The 15,379-nt window shown below is 42.4% G+C and overlaps 1 protein-coding gene across 1 annotated transcript in view; it reads left to right on the top strand.

Annotated features, from left to right (window-relative positions):
* slc17a8 (solute carrier family 17 member 8) overlaps positions 1–15,379 on the top strand; it is a 64,704-nt gene that overhangs the window by 8,108 nt on the left and 41,217 nt on the right. Inside the window, exons 2-3 of the mRNA XM_041216133.1 lie at positions 2,469–2,724; positions 5,073–5,191. Coding sequence (XP_041072067.1) covers positions 2,469–2,724; positions 5,073–5,191 — 375 coding nt within the window. The remainder of the gene's footprint in view (positions 1–2,468; positions 2,725–5,072; positions 5,192–15,379) is intronic.

The following is a 15,379-nucleotide window of genomic DNA, read 5'->3' as shown; positions in this document are numbered from 1 at the left end:
GGAAAACAGTAAGTAAAGTGAGTGTTGGTCCCTTAGAGAGTGAGAATGGGGAGTTAATCATAGATAATAAGGAAATGGCGGACGAAATGAACAAATATTTTGCTTCTGTCTTCACTATAGAAGATACAGGACACATTACAGCATCTGCATGTGGGTACAGCAGGTAATTAAGAAGTAATTATGAGAGGAATTGAACATGTAAAGAGGTTATTCTTCAAGTATACAGGGCAATGGTGAATCTACCGGTGGGATTTTCCACACTCGCCCATTGCTGCGACCTCCTACTCCCTGCCGCAGGATAATGGACTCCTGGCTGGGGCACCGCCTCGCCCACTGAGGGTCCTGCCCGGGACAGGGCTGGAAAATCCCGGCCTACATCTCGGATACTGTGTGCAGTTTTAGTCTCCTTATTTAAGAAAGGATGTAAATGCATTGGAGACGGTTCAGAGGAGGTTTACTAGATTGATACCTGGAATAAGTGGGTTGTCTTATGAGGATAGGACTCTGATCTGATTGTGGTCTCAACTCCAGTTTCCTGTCTGCCCCCCCCGTAATCTTCGACTCCCTTGTCGTACAAAATCCTAACTCAGCCTTGAATAAATTCAATGGCCTAACCTCCACTGCTCTCTGGGGAAGAGAATTCCACAGACTAACAGCCCTTTGAGAGAAAAAAATTCTCCTGATTGCCATTTTAAAAGGGACAGCTCTTATTCTTAAACTCTGCCCCCTAGTTCAAGTCTCCCCCACAAGAGAAAACATCCTCCCAGTATCCACCCTATCAAGCCCCCTCAGTATCTTCTGGGCAGGACATTGCGCTAGTCTGAACGAGCGTAATATGACGCGCGATGATGTCAGGCGAGCGTCCCGACATTATCGCGCACTCGCACGATATTTCGTTCGGCGGGTGTGCGTGGGAGTCAGCAGCGCACACGCCGACAATTAAAAAGCCTATTAAGGCCATTAAAGCACCAATAGAATTAAATTTTTCACAGCCTGTCCAAGCTTATGGTTGGCAGGGGGCAGGCAAAAAGGCCCAATGATCTTTGGATTTTTTTAGGAAACCTCATCCACGGGCGGGATGAGGTTTCTAACAGCAATTAAAAATCAAATACAAATTTTAGCATTTCATTCATAACATGTCCCTGCTCATGTGACAGAGGCACATGAGGGAACATGTTTTTTTAACGTTTTAAAATTCTTCATTTTTCATTTTTTAAATCTTTAGCTCCCTGAGGCAGCTGTGTGTCTCGGGGAGCTTTCATTACACACACTCATGCGCATGTGCGAACTTGCGCGCTTGCTCTCCTCCCACCGCTACCCAGGCAGTGCTGAACGCTGCAGCATGCGTTTCACCATTAAGGCCTGCCAGTGTGAAATCACAGTCGGGGCCTGATCATGGGTGGTGGTCACTCTTGTGGCCGTTCCCGCTAGCCCAATGAGGGCAAAATATTGGCCTATATGTTTCAATAAGATCACCTCTCATTCTCCTAAACTCCAATGGATATAGGCCCAACCTAGTCAACCTTTCTTCATAAGATAAGCCCTTCATCCCAGGAATGAGTAGAGTGAACCTTCTCTGAACTGTTTCTAATACAATTATATTCTTTTTCAAATAAGGAGACGGAAACTGTACACAGTATTCCAAATGCAGTCCCACCAAGGCCCTGTACAGCTGCAGTAAAACTTCCCTACTTTTATATTCCATTCCCCTTGTAATAAACACCAACATTCTATTTGCCTTCCTAATCACTTGCTGCACCTGCTTACTAACTTTATGTGATTCATGTACCAGGACACCCAGATCCCTCTGTACCAGAATTCTACAACCTCTCTCCGGCTAACTGGTATACTGTTTTCTATTTTTCTATTCTTCCTGCCGAAGTGGTCAAGATCACAGTTGCAGGAGATGGCAAGAATGTTAAAAACGGAGATGTACATGGACAGCGATGGAGATGGTGATACAGATGTGTAATTTCCAACTATCACCGTTTGCCCATGACCACTTTAAAGATTTCTTTCAAAATCCCACTTTGAGCTTTTGCAATGCAGGAATTAACCTGGTTATATTGAAAAGCTTGCAGCGGGATTTAGTGTAAATGAAGTATTTGTCAAGGAACAGCGGTGACCGATAGATCTCCCTTACATCTTGGAAACTCTGCAGCTGATGTTACAAACCTGCTTTTAGTTCTTGTGTCTAAAGTCACGTCCACATATCTCCTTGAACAGTTAAATGATTAAATGAATTAGAATTAAAGGAAAGATGAGCGTAAGCAATCTGTGGGAACAAGTGTAGATATTCCATTGCAAATCATATCTCAGTGCTTCATACAAAGGATGATTTTGATTTTATGCCTAGTTCCATTGTGGCAAATGTGAAACTTTCCATGATTTGTTGCCTCCTTTGATCCTTTGTAATTGCTGTCATACCACCCCACCCTCCCCCCCCCATCCCCCAAAACCTCCCACAGAGCTGTGGATGGCACGAACGTGGAAGAGGAGGAAGAAATTGAGTTGAATGAAGATGGTCAGCCAGTGAAGACTGCGGTACTGAAGCAGCCATTATGTGACTGTCACTGCTTTGGAATGCCCAAGCGTTACATCATTGCCATTATGAGTGGACTTGGATTCTGCATCTCGTTTGGCATCAGATGCAACTTGGGTGTGGCAATAGTTGAAATGGTCAACAACAACACCATCTATGTGAATGGGAAGGCAGAGATTGAGGTAGGTGCCATGCACACTTACAGATCGGAATCCAACAAAGAGAGAAGGGCGGAAAAATATGGAACGCATGACACGTTGTCTTCTGGGTGTAACTTTTGGGCACATTCTCGTGTAAAAGAGCTTTGAAATTCAGTTGGCACCAATGTGACCCCTGAAGGGTGTCATGTGGGAGTTCTAGGTGTCATTGAACCAGCTGCTATGCTGCCAGTTCCATATCCCACTGATCAACAGCTCCCAGGGAAGGATGCTGCCCTGAGTGAGGAGCAAGAGGACACACGAGTAACAGAGGTCAAAGAGTCGTTCAACATTAAAACCCAATCTGGGCCCACAATAGAACCGGCTCCTCCTCTCAGCAAGCCTGAGATTCCATTGGCTTGCGCCATCTTGGATACATTGAAGAGGAAGCTAGATAAGTACATGAGGGAGAAAAGAGTGAGAGTGAGATGATGTAATGTTGGAGGTGACTTGTATGAAGCATAAATGTTGGCTTAGACCAGTTGGGCCAAGAAGCTTCGTTCCGTGGAGTCAATGCTACGTAATCTGTGTAATGCCTCTGTCGAAGTTCTTGGGGTAGTGCAGGAACCACCCACAAACTTGCACCAAAAGTGCTGCCACAAAATAAGATGGAGTGAGTTGGTTGACTAGAATTAGCTCCCAGCCTCAGAGTGGAAAGTTGGGTAGACATAAAGTGGCGGGACACCCTGGGTGGGTTTCCACCCCTTACCCCATTTCCCCACCCCCCATTTCCACATAACCCCTTCTGTCTCTAGGCACACTCCCTTCATCAATTCCACAAGATGGGCTCCAGTGGTTGGGTTGGGATTTGGCCAATTCGGATCCCAGTTTTTCCTGTCAGTTTCCATGGAAATTCATTGGGAATGGGTGGAGCATCCACCTGCCCCAATCACGGTTGCTGTTGTAAGAGGAACTGTAGACAGCAATTTGGAAATGATGGCTTGCACCAGGCAGTCATCCTAAAATAAATCTTAAACCAATTAAGAGCTGAGATTCATGACAAAGAACAATTTCTATTAAATATCGCTGCTGTATGCTTAAGAGACAGGTTTCCATTTCATTTGAGCACTCATGAAGCGGTAAAATCAAACCATCCATTATTAACCAGGAACTGCTATTTTCTGATAATCTAGAAGTGAAGCAGACCTTAAGCTTTTTGCCTGGATGGCCCACTGATAAAGTTTAAATGTCAGCATCTATCTCAGTTTTTTTAATATTCATTCTGGACATTTGGGTATAGCTGTCAGGGACATTTATTGCCCAGCCCTAACTTCCCTTGAGAATGTGAGGGTGAGCTGTTTTCTCAAATATAACTGAGCGGCTTGCTCAGCTACTTCGGGAGGGCAGTTAAGAGTGAATCATATTATTGTGGATCTGGAGTCACATGTAGGCCAGACTGCGTAAGGATGGTAGATTTCCTTAGTGATCCAGATGAGTTTTAATGACAATTGTTTCATGGTTACCATTACTGAGACTAGTTTTTCAATCCCAGGTTATTAATTGAAATTTAAATTCCACCAGCTGCCATGGTGGGATTATGAACTGTTATCTCCAGGGCATTATCCTGGGCCATTGGATTATTAGTCCAGTGACATTACCACTACCCCCACCATCTCCCCTTCCTAACTCCCTCCCTAACATGGACTGCAGCAGTTCAAGAAGTGGGTCATCACCACCTTCTCAAGGGCAACTAGGGATGGGTGCTAAATGTTATCCTTGCCAGCGATGCCCACATCCCCAGAATGGATAAAAAAACATATTACGTATCTTTGACAGATTGTGCCTGGAGGATATCTGAACTCATTTCGAATGCAACGTGTGTAGGAAGTGATTCACACAATCTAATTAGTGCAATGTAATAGAGATTTCAAAAAGTTGACTCTGTCACCTGCTAAATATGAAAAGCAGCAATAATCTGACTTTGAGTTAGCAGCCCATTGGTGGAGTTAATGAAAAACCCCAAGTATCCCAATCATTTGTGTAAGTAAGTACGCAGGTGTGTGTTTGTAAAAACTATGAAAGAGCAGGGACTGGGCAGTGACTCTTCATTTCACTGAATCTTTAATTCATTTACTTTAGCTTTAATGAGATTTGCTGAAATGTTAGCGGAATTAAAGGATGCCTGTTGGGAGTTGCTATGTTTTAACTGGAGGAGCTGTGGGTGAGCAGCTGTTTGATGGGTAGATGAAGCTCTTTGGTAATGCTTCACTTTTTATCAATAACAGTCCGCTACAAACAACGGTCTAACTAAACAGAATAACATTATGAGCAGATATGACAAGGGCCACAGCAGTACTGTCCCTTTCTCTCGCTCTTTCTCTCTCTCTTTCCAGAAACCTCAATTCAACTGGAATCCGGAGACTGTAGGGCTGATTCACGGGTCCTTTTTCTGGGGTTATATCGTAACTCAAATCCCAGGGGGATTTATCTCCAACAAGTTTGCTGCAAACAGGTAAGAACTTTAAGAACATTAGAACATGAGAAATAGGAGCTGGAGGAGGCCATTCAGCCCCTCAAACCTGTTCTGCCATTCAATAAGATCATGACTGATCTTCTACCGCAACTCCACTTTCCTGTCTTGTGTCCATATCCCTTTATTTTCTTGGTGTCCAAATATCCATTGATCTCAGGCTTGAATATACTCAACAACTGAGCATCCATGACCCTCTGGGGTAGAGAATTCCAATGATTCACAACCCTTTGAGTGAAGAAATTTCTCCTCATCTCAGTCCTAAACAGCCAGTTCCTCATCTTGTGATGTACTTTGCGAAATTCAATGAGTGGGACTAATCACTCTTTGAAAAAGCTGGCAGAGCCATAAAGGGCCGAATGGCCTCCTTCTGTGCTGCAAGGTTCTTTAATTCTATCCCAGTGGGTGGTTGAAACTGGGCTGATAGCACAACATTATCCATGTTTCAGTGTACTCTATCATGTGAAAAACTAAAGTAGAAAGAAAGACTTACATTTATTCAATGCCTCATGACCTCAGGGTGACCCAAAGCACTTTACAGCCAAGAATGTGCTTTTGAAGTGCCAAAACTGTTGTAATATAGGAAACACAGCAAGATCCCACAATCAGCATTGTGACAATGACCAGAGAATCTGTTTTAGCGATGTTGGATGAGGGATAAACATTGGACAGGACACCAGGGTGAACACCCCTGCTCTCCTTTAAAACAATGCCACGGGACCTTTTACATCCACCTGAAAGGACAGATGAGGCCTTGTTCTAATGTCCGATCTGTACGACAGTATCTCCGACAGCGCAGGGCTCCCTCAGTATTGTACTGGAGTGCCAGCCTCAATCATGTGCTCTTTGGACAAGGGAAATGGTGGACTGGGAGTGTGTGAGTTTGCAGTGTGTGCGGCTCTACAGGCAATGCTCCTTCATGCGAGTTCTTACAATAATTTTACTCAAAGAAATTATATCTCATTGCTCAGAAACATCTTGAAGCATTTTATATGCAATGAATTAAAGTACCATGGTTGTTATGCAGGTTAATGCACCAGCACAACCCACCATTGTTTTTTGACAGTATTTTATGGCAGGAATGTTGGCCAGGTCACTGGGAAAGCCTGTGCAAAATAGTGGTTAGGATTGAGGGACAGTCCTACTGAATAATCCATTATGAATGAGAATTAAGTAGAGCGTATAACATAACACACTGGAACTTTTTGAAGTAATTAGAAGAATGAAACAGCAAAATGAGCTTCTATATCTAATTGTGGGAGCAGTCATATTCAAAGGTGGGAGCTTTGCATTTTGACATTTAGCTACTATAATATTATATTCCTTTTTCTATTGACACCTTATACTGTATTCTAGTCTTGCTTTGATTCGAGGTTCAAGCTCACAGGAGAAGGGACATGCTTCCCAGTATCCTGACCAACACTAACCCTATCAACAAATCAGACTATCCAGCGATCTATCTCATTGTAGCTGTGGAATCTTGGTGTGCACAAACTGGCTCATGCATTTGCCTAGGTAACAAGGGCTACACTTCAAATGTACCCCAGTGCTCTGGGGCCTCCTGAGGATGTTGCAAGGTGCTACAATTTTCTAGAACTAGGGGTCAATGTTTAAAAATAAGAGGTCACCCATTTAGGACAGTGATGAGGAGAAATTTTTCTCCCAGTGGGTGGTGAGTCTTTGGAACTCTCTTCCTCAAAAAGCAGTGGAAGCAGAGTCTTAGAACTTTTTTAAGGCAGAGCTGGATAGGTTCTTGCTAAGCAAGGGGGTGAAAGGTTATCATGGTTAGGCAGGAATGTGGAGTTGAGGTTACATTCAGATCAGCCATGATCTTATTGAATGGCGGAGCAGGCTCGAGGGGCTGAGTGGCCTACTCCTGCTCTTAATTTGTATGTTTGCATGCACATAAATGCAAGCTCTCTCTTTCCGATAATGATACATGATCAATCTAATCATTACTATAAAGATGTTTCAGCACATGCATTTGTAGCTCCATTTGACTGTAGCCTTTTGACTTGCCAGACCATTGAATATATTTGATAGTGGAAGTTGGTGGATGTTTTTGAACGAATGGGTATAGATTACATCTTAAAGTATCGGAACAGATAACAAGAAGTATGTGATCTTCTGATTGCTTTTAATCACCCTATAGGATCTGAGTAGAATTTTCCAGAGTTTTTCTTGAGATTTTGCCCCTGAAGTGGATTACATGGTTGCTGGAGTAGGATAGGGAGTGTCTAGACAGTACTATCCAGCCATCACCCTGTTCTTTCCCTATTCTGTCATTTTTGTATGAATTCAGTTATTTTGCACTCATTGCTAGGCATCAATAGACAGGCAAAATGCCTGATCTAGGACTAAGGGTTCAGCTCTGGCACTCCAGGTGCACAAAGCTTAAATTTATCAAACTGAGCTCAGAATAGAAATTCACTGTCAAAGGGATAACCTTGGCATGGTTCAAACATGGTAACCAATTGAATGTTCAGCAAAATGGAATCAAAGATCAGATTTGGGGAGCTCTGCAATGACAGATTACTGTGATTTGGACCCTACTGAAAGTACTCGTGTTAGAGAGAGAGAGATAGAGAGATGGGATTTAATTCAACATCATATTGTGCCTCTCAGAACCATTTCAAAGCATTTCACATGCAATGAATTGTTTTGAAATGCTGTGCCACTTGTTACACAGGCCAACACACCCGTAATTATGTGCACAGCACAATCCCACAAATCCCATAAATGAGTAATTCATCTGTCTTTTGGTAGTGTTGGCTGAGGGATAAATATTAGCCAGGACACCGGGAAGACTGTTCCTGCTCTTCCTCAAAATAGGGATCTTGTAAATCCACGTGAGAGGGCATACAGGGCCTAGTTTTAATGATAAGGCAGCAGCTCCGACAGTGCAGCATTCCCTCAGTGGTGTGCTGAAGCGTTGCCTATATTGTTCTCTGGAGTGGAGCTTTCGGATTGGAAATGTCACCTATTTTGACACGTCAGTTTTATAAAAATGTAATAACTGCAAGCTTTGCGAATTTAAACGAGCTTGCGCTCAAATGTTATTAGCTCTCAAAGTTTTCACCGAGCAAGCTATTGTTGGTAAATTGATTAAATTTTAAAGGCACATTTTTCTGCCTACACAGGAAGAGGACAGGAAATATCTGCCCATGTGCACAGAGATAATTTATTAGCAATGGCTTTTTTTGTCAAATGATATATCTATTGTAACAGGATCTCAAGGAAAGCAAGAGATGCAGTCAGTACAGTTAATTATTAACGCTGCTTCATTTGTACTTACAATATCAGATGGTACAGTGAATATTCAGCCACTATGCAAGGTCGTTTTCTAAAAGAGCGAACTTGCAGATAAATTTCACACTTTATTACGACAACTCCCAGGATTTCCCAAAGGTTTATTTGTACCGAGGTTGATGATCTGATTTAAAAGCAAAATACTGCGGATCCCGAAAATCTGAAATAAATACGGAAAAAGCTGGAAATGCTCAGCAAGTCAGCCAGCATCTGTGAAGAGGAAAACAGGATTAATGCAGACTGGGTGACCACTTTGCAGAACCCCTCTGTTCAGTCCACAAGCATGGCCCTGAGTTTCCTGCTGCCTGTCATTTCAATTCCCTACCTTGCTCAGACTCTGACCTTCCTGTCCTTTGCCTGCTACAGTGTTCCGATAAAGCTCAACACAGGCTCGAGGAACAGTACCTCATCTTTCGACTTGGTACTTGACAGCTTTCTGGACCCAACATTGAGTTCAAGCATTTTCGATCATATCCTCTGCCTCCATTATGTTTTGTGTGTATTTTTTTTTTGCTGGATCATTTTTTTTCTCATTTCTTTCTTTATTCCTTTACTTAGCATTTGGACACCTGTTCTCCAGCCATTCACACCTCATCTGCCCACAACTTTTGTGTCTTTACTTTATCCATTACCTTTCCCATTGGCTTTTGTACCATGAAACATTGTCATTTAGTTTCTCCTGCCTTCAACCAATCACAGGCCTTCCCTTTGTTCTCCTCCCCCTCTTTCGCTTGCTCAAAACCTATTACATCTCTAACATTCCTCAGTTCTGATGAAAAGTCACAGACCTGAAATGCTAACTCTGTTTCCCTCCACAGATGCTGCCTGGCCTGTTGAGTATTCCCAAATATTCCGACTTTTGCTGTTAAGGGTTAATATCCCTAAATTTAAAAAAGAGCAGAGAGAAATTTGATAGGAGCACATTACACTTTGGTAAGGTAGAGATATCTGTCAGAAAATCTATCTCTGACTAATTAACAACCATTGGAAGGGAGAAATGTGATAAATGATAAGGATATTTTTGAGAATTAGTTGCAAATACTTTTGAGACTTGTGCAGCTCATAATGTTTACACTTATTTAATTTCTCAGCAAGTCCGGATTTGCAGACAGTCAGATCACAGCTGTCCTTAATAGGAAACCTTAGAACAAGAGGAGACCATTCAGCCCCTCCAGCCTGTTCTATTATTCAGTAGAGAATGTCTGACCAATATTTTGACTCCCTTCGGCTCCATCCGCCTTGGCTTCATATCCCTTGATAACCTTTCCCAACAAAAATCTATCAATGTCAGCCTTGAAAATTCCAATTAACCCTCAGTATCCAGAGCCTTTTGGGAGAGAGATTTCCATTGTCCGTTCTGTGAAGCAGTGCTTTCTGTTTTCACTTCTGAATGACCTAGCTAATTTTTTTCCCTTTATTCTTTCATGGGATGTGGGTGTTGCTGGCAAGGCCAGCATTTGTTGTCCATCCCTAACTATCCTTGAACAGAATGGCTTGTTCAGCCATTTCAGAGGGCAGTTAAGAGTCAACCACATTGCTGTGGATCTGGAGTCACACATAAGCCAGACCAGGTAAGGATGGCAGATTTCCTTTCTAAGGGGCATTAGTGAACCAGATGGGTTTTTGTGACAATCGATGATAGTTTCATGGTCACCATTACTGAGACCAGCTTTCAATTCCAGGTTTATTAATTGAATTTAAATTCCACCAACTGCTGTGATGGGATTTGAACCCATGTCCCCAGAGCATTAACCTAGGCTTTTGGATTACTAGATTATAATAGCCCTTGTTCTGGGTTCACCCACCAGAGGAAACAGTTTCTCCGTGTCTACTCTATCGAACCCATTTAACATTTTAAAGACCGAGAATAAATCACCGTTTGATCTTTGATGTTCCCTGGGTTGTTCCCTGCACTCTTTCATGGATGGAGGTGCCTCAGGGAGATTTGTTTCAGTGTTAAGCTTTTAAATAAAGGGTTTTTAAGCTTTTGAAACATGTCCCCTCATGTCACATGAACTGGGACATGATAATGAAATTTTGGAAAAACTTTTACTTCATGAAACCTCCTCCAGCCCGTGGATGAGGTTCCATGAAAAATGTGAAGGCCGCCTGGGCTCTTCACCTGCCCCCCCGCCAACCTTAAGGTTGGACGAGCAGCTCATTTAATTGTTTTAATTCATTTTTAACAGGCCTTAATAGACCTTTGACAGTTCAGCGGGCGTGCAGCTGACTCGGCTGTGCGCCCGCCGAACTGAAAACCTAAATGGCGCGCGGTGATGTCAGGACTCCCGCCCGGCATCACCGTCCGACATTTTACGTGTTGGCAAGCGGGCCCCACTTCCACACTTGCTGACGGAAAAATGCTGCCCCTAGAATTGAAGCTCTATCCACCATCCTATCAGGCAGTGCTTTCCAAATCCTAACCCTGCATTGTGTAAAAAAGCTTTTCCTCACGCCGCCTCTGGTACTTTTGGTATTCACCTTTGACCTCTGCCCTCTGGTTATCAATCCTTCCACCATTGTAAACAGTTTCTGCTAACTTACTCCAGTTAAAACCCTTCAAGCTTTTGAACACGTCTATCAAATCTCATCTTAGACCTCTCTGCTGTAAGGAGAACAGCCTCAGTTTCTATCCATGTAACTGTAATCCCTCTTCTCCCGAACCATTCCGGCAAATCTCTCCCATACCGTCTTCAAAGCCTTCATATCCATCCTAAAGTACGGGTGCCCAGGATTGGACACAATACTCCAGCTTGGGCTGAACTAGTGTTTTTTATATGTTCAGCTTAACTTTCTGATTTCGTACTCCAAGCACCTATTTATAAGGCCCAGGATCCCAGATGCATTATTGTTAATCTGACCTCCACCTTCAAAGGCATCTGAGGTTTATCTTAGTGACATTGTTTAAGTGCCATCTAGTTTCTTTCCCAGTTTCTTGGTGAATGATCATGTAGCAGGACAACATACCGACATTGACTACACTATGCTACTGAAGAATGAGATGTCCTTATCCAAATCTCAGTCCCCCATTACCCCTGTGCTAAGTGACCTACATTGGCTCCTATTAAACGACAGTTCGATTTTAAAACTCTGATCCTTGTTTTCAAATCCCTCATTGGCTCCTCCCTTACTCTTTAATCTCTTCCAGCCCCACATCCCTCCAAGATACCTGCGCCCCTCCAATTCTGGCCTCTTTAGCAGCTCCGATTTTAATGGCTCCCCCAATGGTATCAATGCTGTCAGCTGCCAAGGTCCTAAAATCTGCAATTCCCTCCCCACAACTTCCCCACCCCAGCCTTTCCTCCTTTAAGGAACTCCTTAAATCTTATCTCTGACCAAGAATTTGTTCATCTATCCAAATATCTCTTTATGTGGCTCAGTGTCAAATATTGTTTGATGATGCTCCTGTGAAGCACCTTAGGATGTTATATTGTGTCAAAGGTGTTATATAAATGCAAATAGTTGTTGTTATTCCATTATTACTGAACGTACAGAATTCAGCAATAGCATCCTTGCACACTGACTATTTCAACTTTTTGAGGCCATTCGTTTTTGCTTGCAATACACCCTGTAACATAGTGAAGCATATCTTATTACACCCACTAGATGGTACTGTTAACAGAGAAAGTCTAGAGAATGCACAGCAAGTAGGCTACATGGAGTCATTGAAGTCGTACTTATTAAGAAGAGTGTTAAACAGCCAACACCCTGGGAGAAACAGTAAATGGACTCACTAAGTGACCACAGGGATATTTTTTGATCAGTTAGATTTTTGTTTATGTTGCTGGATTGCTTTGATATATTAGCTATGAGAGCTGGTCTGGAGTGAGACCAGAACAGGTTGGGCTGATTCACTAAATGCACCATTTCCATCCAATTGCAGAGCAGTAATGAAAGAGCGTTGCACTGTCAGATGAGATGTTAAACCAAGGTGCCGATTGCGTGTTTAGGTGGACATAAAATGTTTCATGGTACTAGATGGAGACCAGGAAAGTTCTCTCATGTTTCCCAACCAGTCCAGACTGGTCTTTATGCTCCACACCAGATCTTAATCACATTCCCTCTAAACCTCCTGCCCCTTACCTTAAAACTATGGCCCCTGGTTACTGAAGCCTCTACCAAGGGGAAAAGTTCCTTCCTATCTACCCTATCTATACCCCTCATAATTTTATACACCTCAATCATGTCCCCCCTCAATCTCCTCTGCTCCATGGAAAATAACCCCAGTCTATCCAATCTCTCCTCATAACTAAAACTCTCCAGCCCAGGCAATATCTTGGTCAATTTCTCCCTCTTGTGATTATTCGGTTTCTCTTTAAATGCCTCTATGCCATTCTCCTCAACTACTCCAGGCGGGAAAGTGTTCTAGTTCTGAGTAAATAAATTTCTCTTGAATTCCCTACTGGATTCATTAATGTTTAAAGCACCTTAGCTTTTGACTCCCCCAACAAGTGGAAATATCTTCTCTGCATCTAGCCTATCAAACCCTCTCATTATTTTTAAGATCTCCCTTTCCTAGAGAATAGAGACCCAGCCTGTTCAATCTTTCCTGGTCAATATAATCTCTCAATTCTGGTGATATGTCTAATGCCATGTCTATGACTGGCAATCAATTGTATCATTTAATGATCTCCCCCGGCAGGTACTTTTGAATTTGTATCACTTCTGAGGTCCAGTTGTCAGCAGGATTATTTATTGACTGAGTAACTGTTCTGTTTATATACAAAGAGGGAATATGTTCAGAACAATGTACGAGTCCCTTCTGCATTGAGTAAGCTAAGAAGGGGACATAAACATGTTAGCGTTTCAGGAGATGGGAGATAAACAGACACACTGGGCTTGACTGTAATTTACTCAAAACCCATTCGCTTAGATTTAAAATTGGTCCCATATTTTCTATGAGGATGTTTCAACAATGTAGCAAATGGCCCAGTGCCAGAGTGTGCTGGCTGGTCGAACTGAGGTTCTGAACGTTGTAGTGTTTGATGTAGGCTCGAGGGTTGGGAAGTATTGCTTTCGTTTCTTTTACCTCACCCAAAGGCAACATTTGAAAACTGCCGAAAATGAAATGTGTAATTCGTTCATTTCAAATATAATTTCAAAATGTTGTTAAGAGGCTTGTTCCACTCTCCACCAGATACTTAAGATGCATGTACTGAATTCCTCTCTGGTATTTACCGCTGGTGTTTAAAAACAGGTTAACCCTGTGATAGTTTAGCTTTGATGGTAATTAGGTGTGAGTTTATTCAACAGCTATAAAAGAACAACATTGAGCTGAGAGTTAACCACGTAATTATCCTTGAATTAACTTCACCACAAACTCTGTTCCCTATTGCTGACACATTTCTCTCCCTGGCAACTGGCTGAGGTTGAACCATACAGCTCACAACATTGGTTTCAGAACTGACCCTGAGATTAACTTCTGACCACATATCTGCACCATGAATGAGACAGCCTATTTTCACTTCTGTAACATTGCCTGACTCTTCCTCATTTCAACCCATCTGCTGCTGTCACCATCATTTATGCCTTTGTTACCACTAGACTCAACTGTTCTAACACAGTTTGTTTGCCTTACTTGCTTTTCTTAAACCTGTGGTAGAAAATAACTCCGGAAACTTACCGGGCCCAGTGTGTGAAGCAAAGAACTTGCACCTATGAACATAGGAACAGGACAAGGTCATTTAACCCTTTGACTCTGGTTCTGCCATTCATAGCTGATGTGACCTAACCCACATAGCCACCTCTATTGCCTTTCAGTAACAGAGATCCAGCAATCTCAGATTTAAAATTAGCAACTGATTTAACATCAACTGCCATCTGCAGAAGAGAGTTCCAAACTTCTATCACACTTTGTGTGTAGAAGTGTTTCCTAATTTCACTCCTGAAAAGCCTGGCTATAATGTTTAGACTATGCCCTATGATCCATGACTCCCCAACCAGCAGAAATAGCTCCGTTCTATCCATCCTATTCCTCTTAATATCTTGAATACAATCCTTGTTTCTTTAAACTCTTCTTATAATTTAAGCCATTTGAATCCAAGTATCATTTTTGTAAATCTATGCTGCACTCTCTCCAGGGTCAGTATATCCTAGATGTCGTGTGGCACCCAGAGCTTCTGACAGTAACTCCAGGTGAGGTCAAACCAGGGCTTTGTGTAGCTGAAGCATGACTCCTCCCCCATTTTATTCTCGTCCTCCAGATATAAAGACCAGCATTCCATTAGTCTTTTTAATTCTGTTCTGTCCCCATTCATGATACTTTAATCACCTCTCTGCCCGGACCCCAAGTCTCTTTGGAACTCTACTATTTCTAGCTCTTACCATTTAGAAAATCACCTGTCCTGTCCCTTTTAGGTCCAAAGTAGGTGGCCACACGTTTGCCTATATTGAAATCAATTTGCCACAGTTTTCCAATTCACTTAGTCTATCAATATCTCTTAGTAATATTATGCTTCCATCTGCTCTGTTTACAATGCCACTATTCTTTGTGTCATTAGTAAACTTGGATACATGGTTTTCTATTCCATTATCTAAGTCATCAATAAAGGTAGTGAATAGTTGAGGCCCCAATATAGATTCTTGCAGGACACAACTAGTCACATCCTGCCAATTAAATACCTGTCCATTCCCCTACCACCATGTCCTGTGGCTCAACAAATTGCCTTCAATTCCATGAGCTTCAACTTCAGCAAGCACTCCCATTTGAGAGACTTTATCTGATGCCTTCTGGAAGTCTAAGTAAATTACATCCAAAGACATTCACCTCTACTGTCCATTATTTCAGTCAACTCTTCAAAACGTTCAATCAGATTTGTCAGACACCTTTACAAATACATGCTAATTCTCTCCAATCAGCTG

The sequence above is a fragment of the Carcharodon carcharias genome, chromosome 21, assembly GCF_017639515.1.
Source record: "Carcharodon carcharias isolate sCarCar2 chromosome 21, sCarCar2.pri, whole genome shotgun sequence".
NCBI classification, from domain to species: Eukaryota; Metazoa; Chordata; class Chondrichthyes; order Lamniformes; family Lamnidae; genus Carcharodon; species Carcharodon carcharias.
This window is presented reverse-complemented; position numbering and strand designations above follow the sequence as displayed.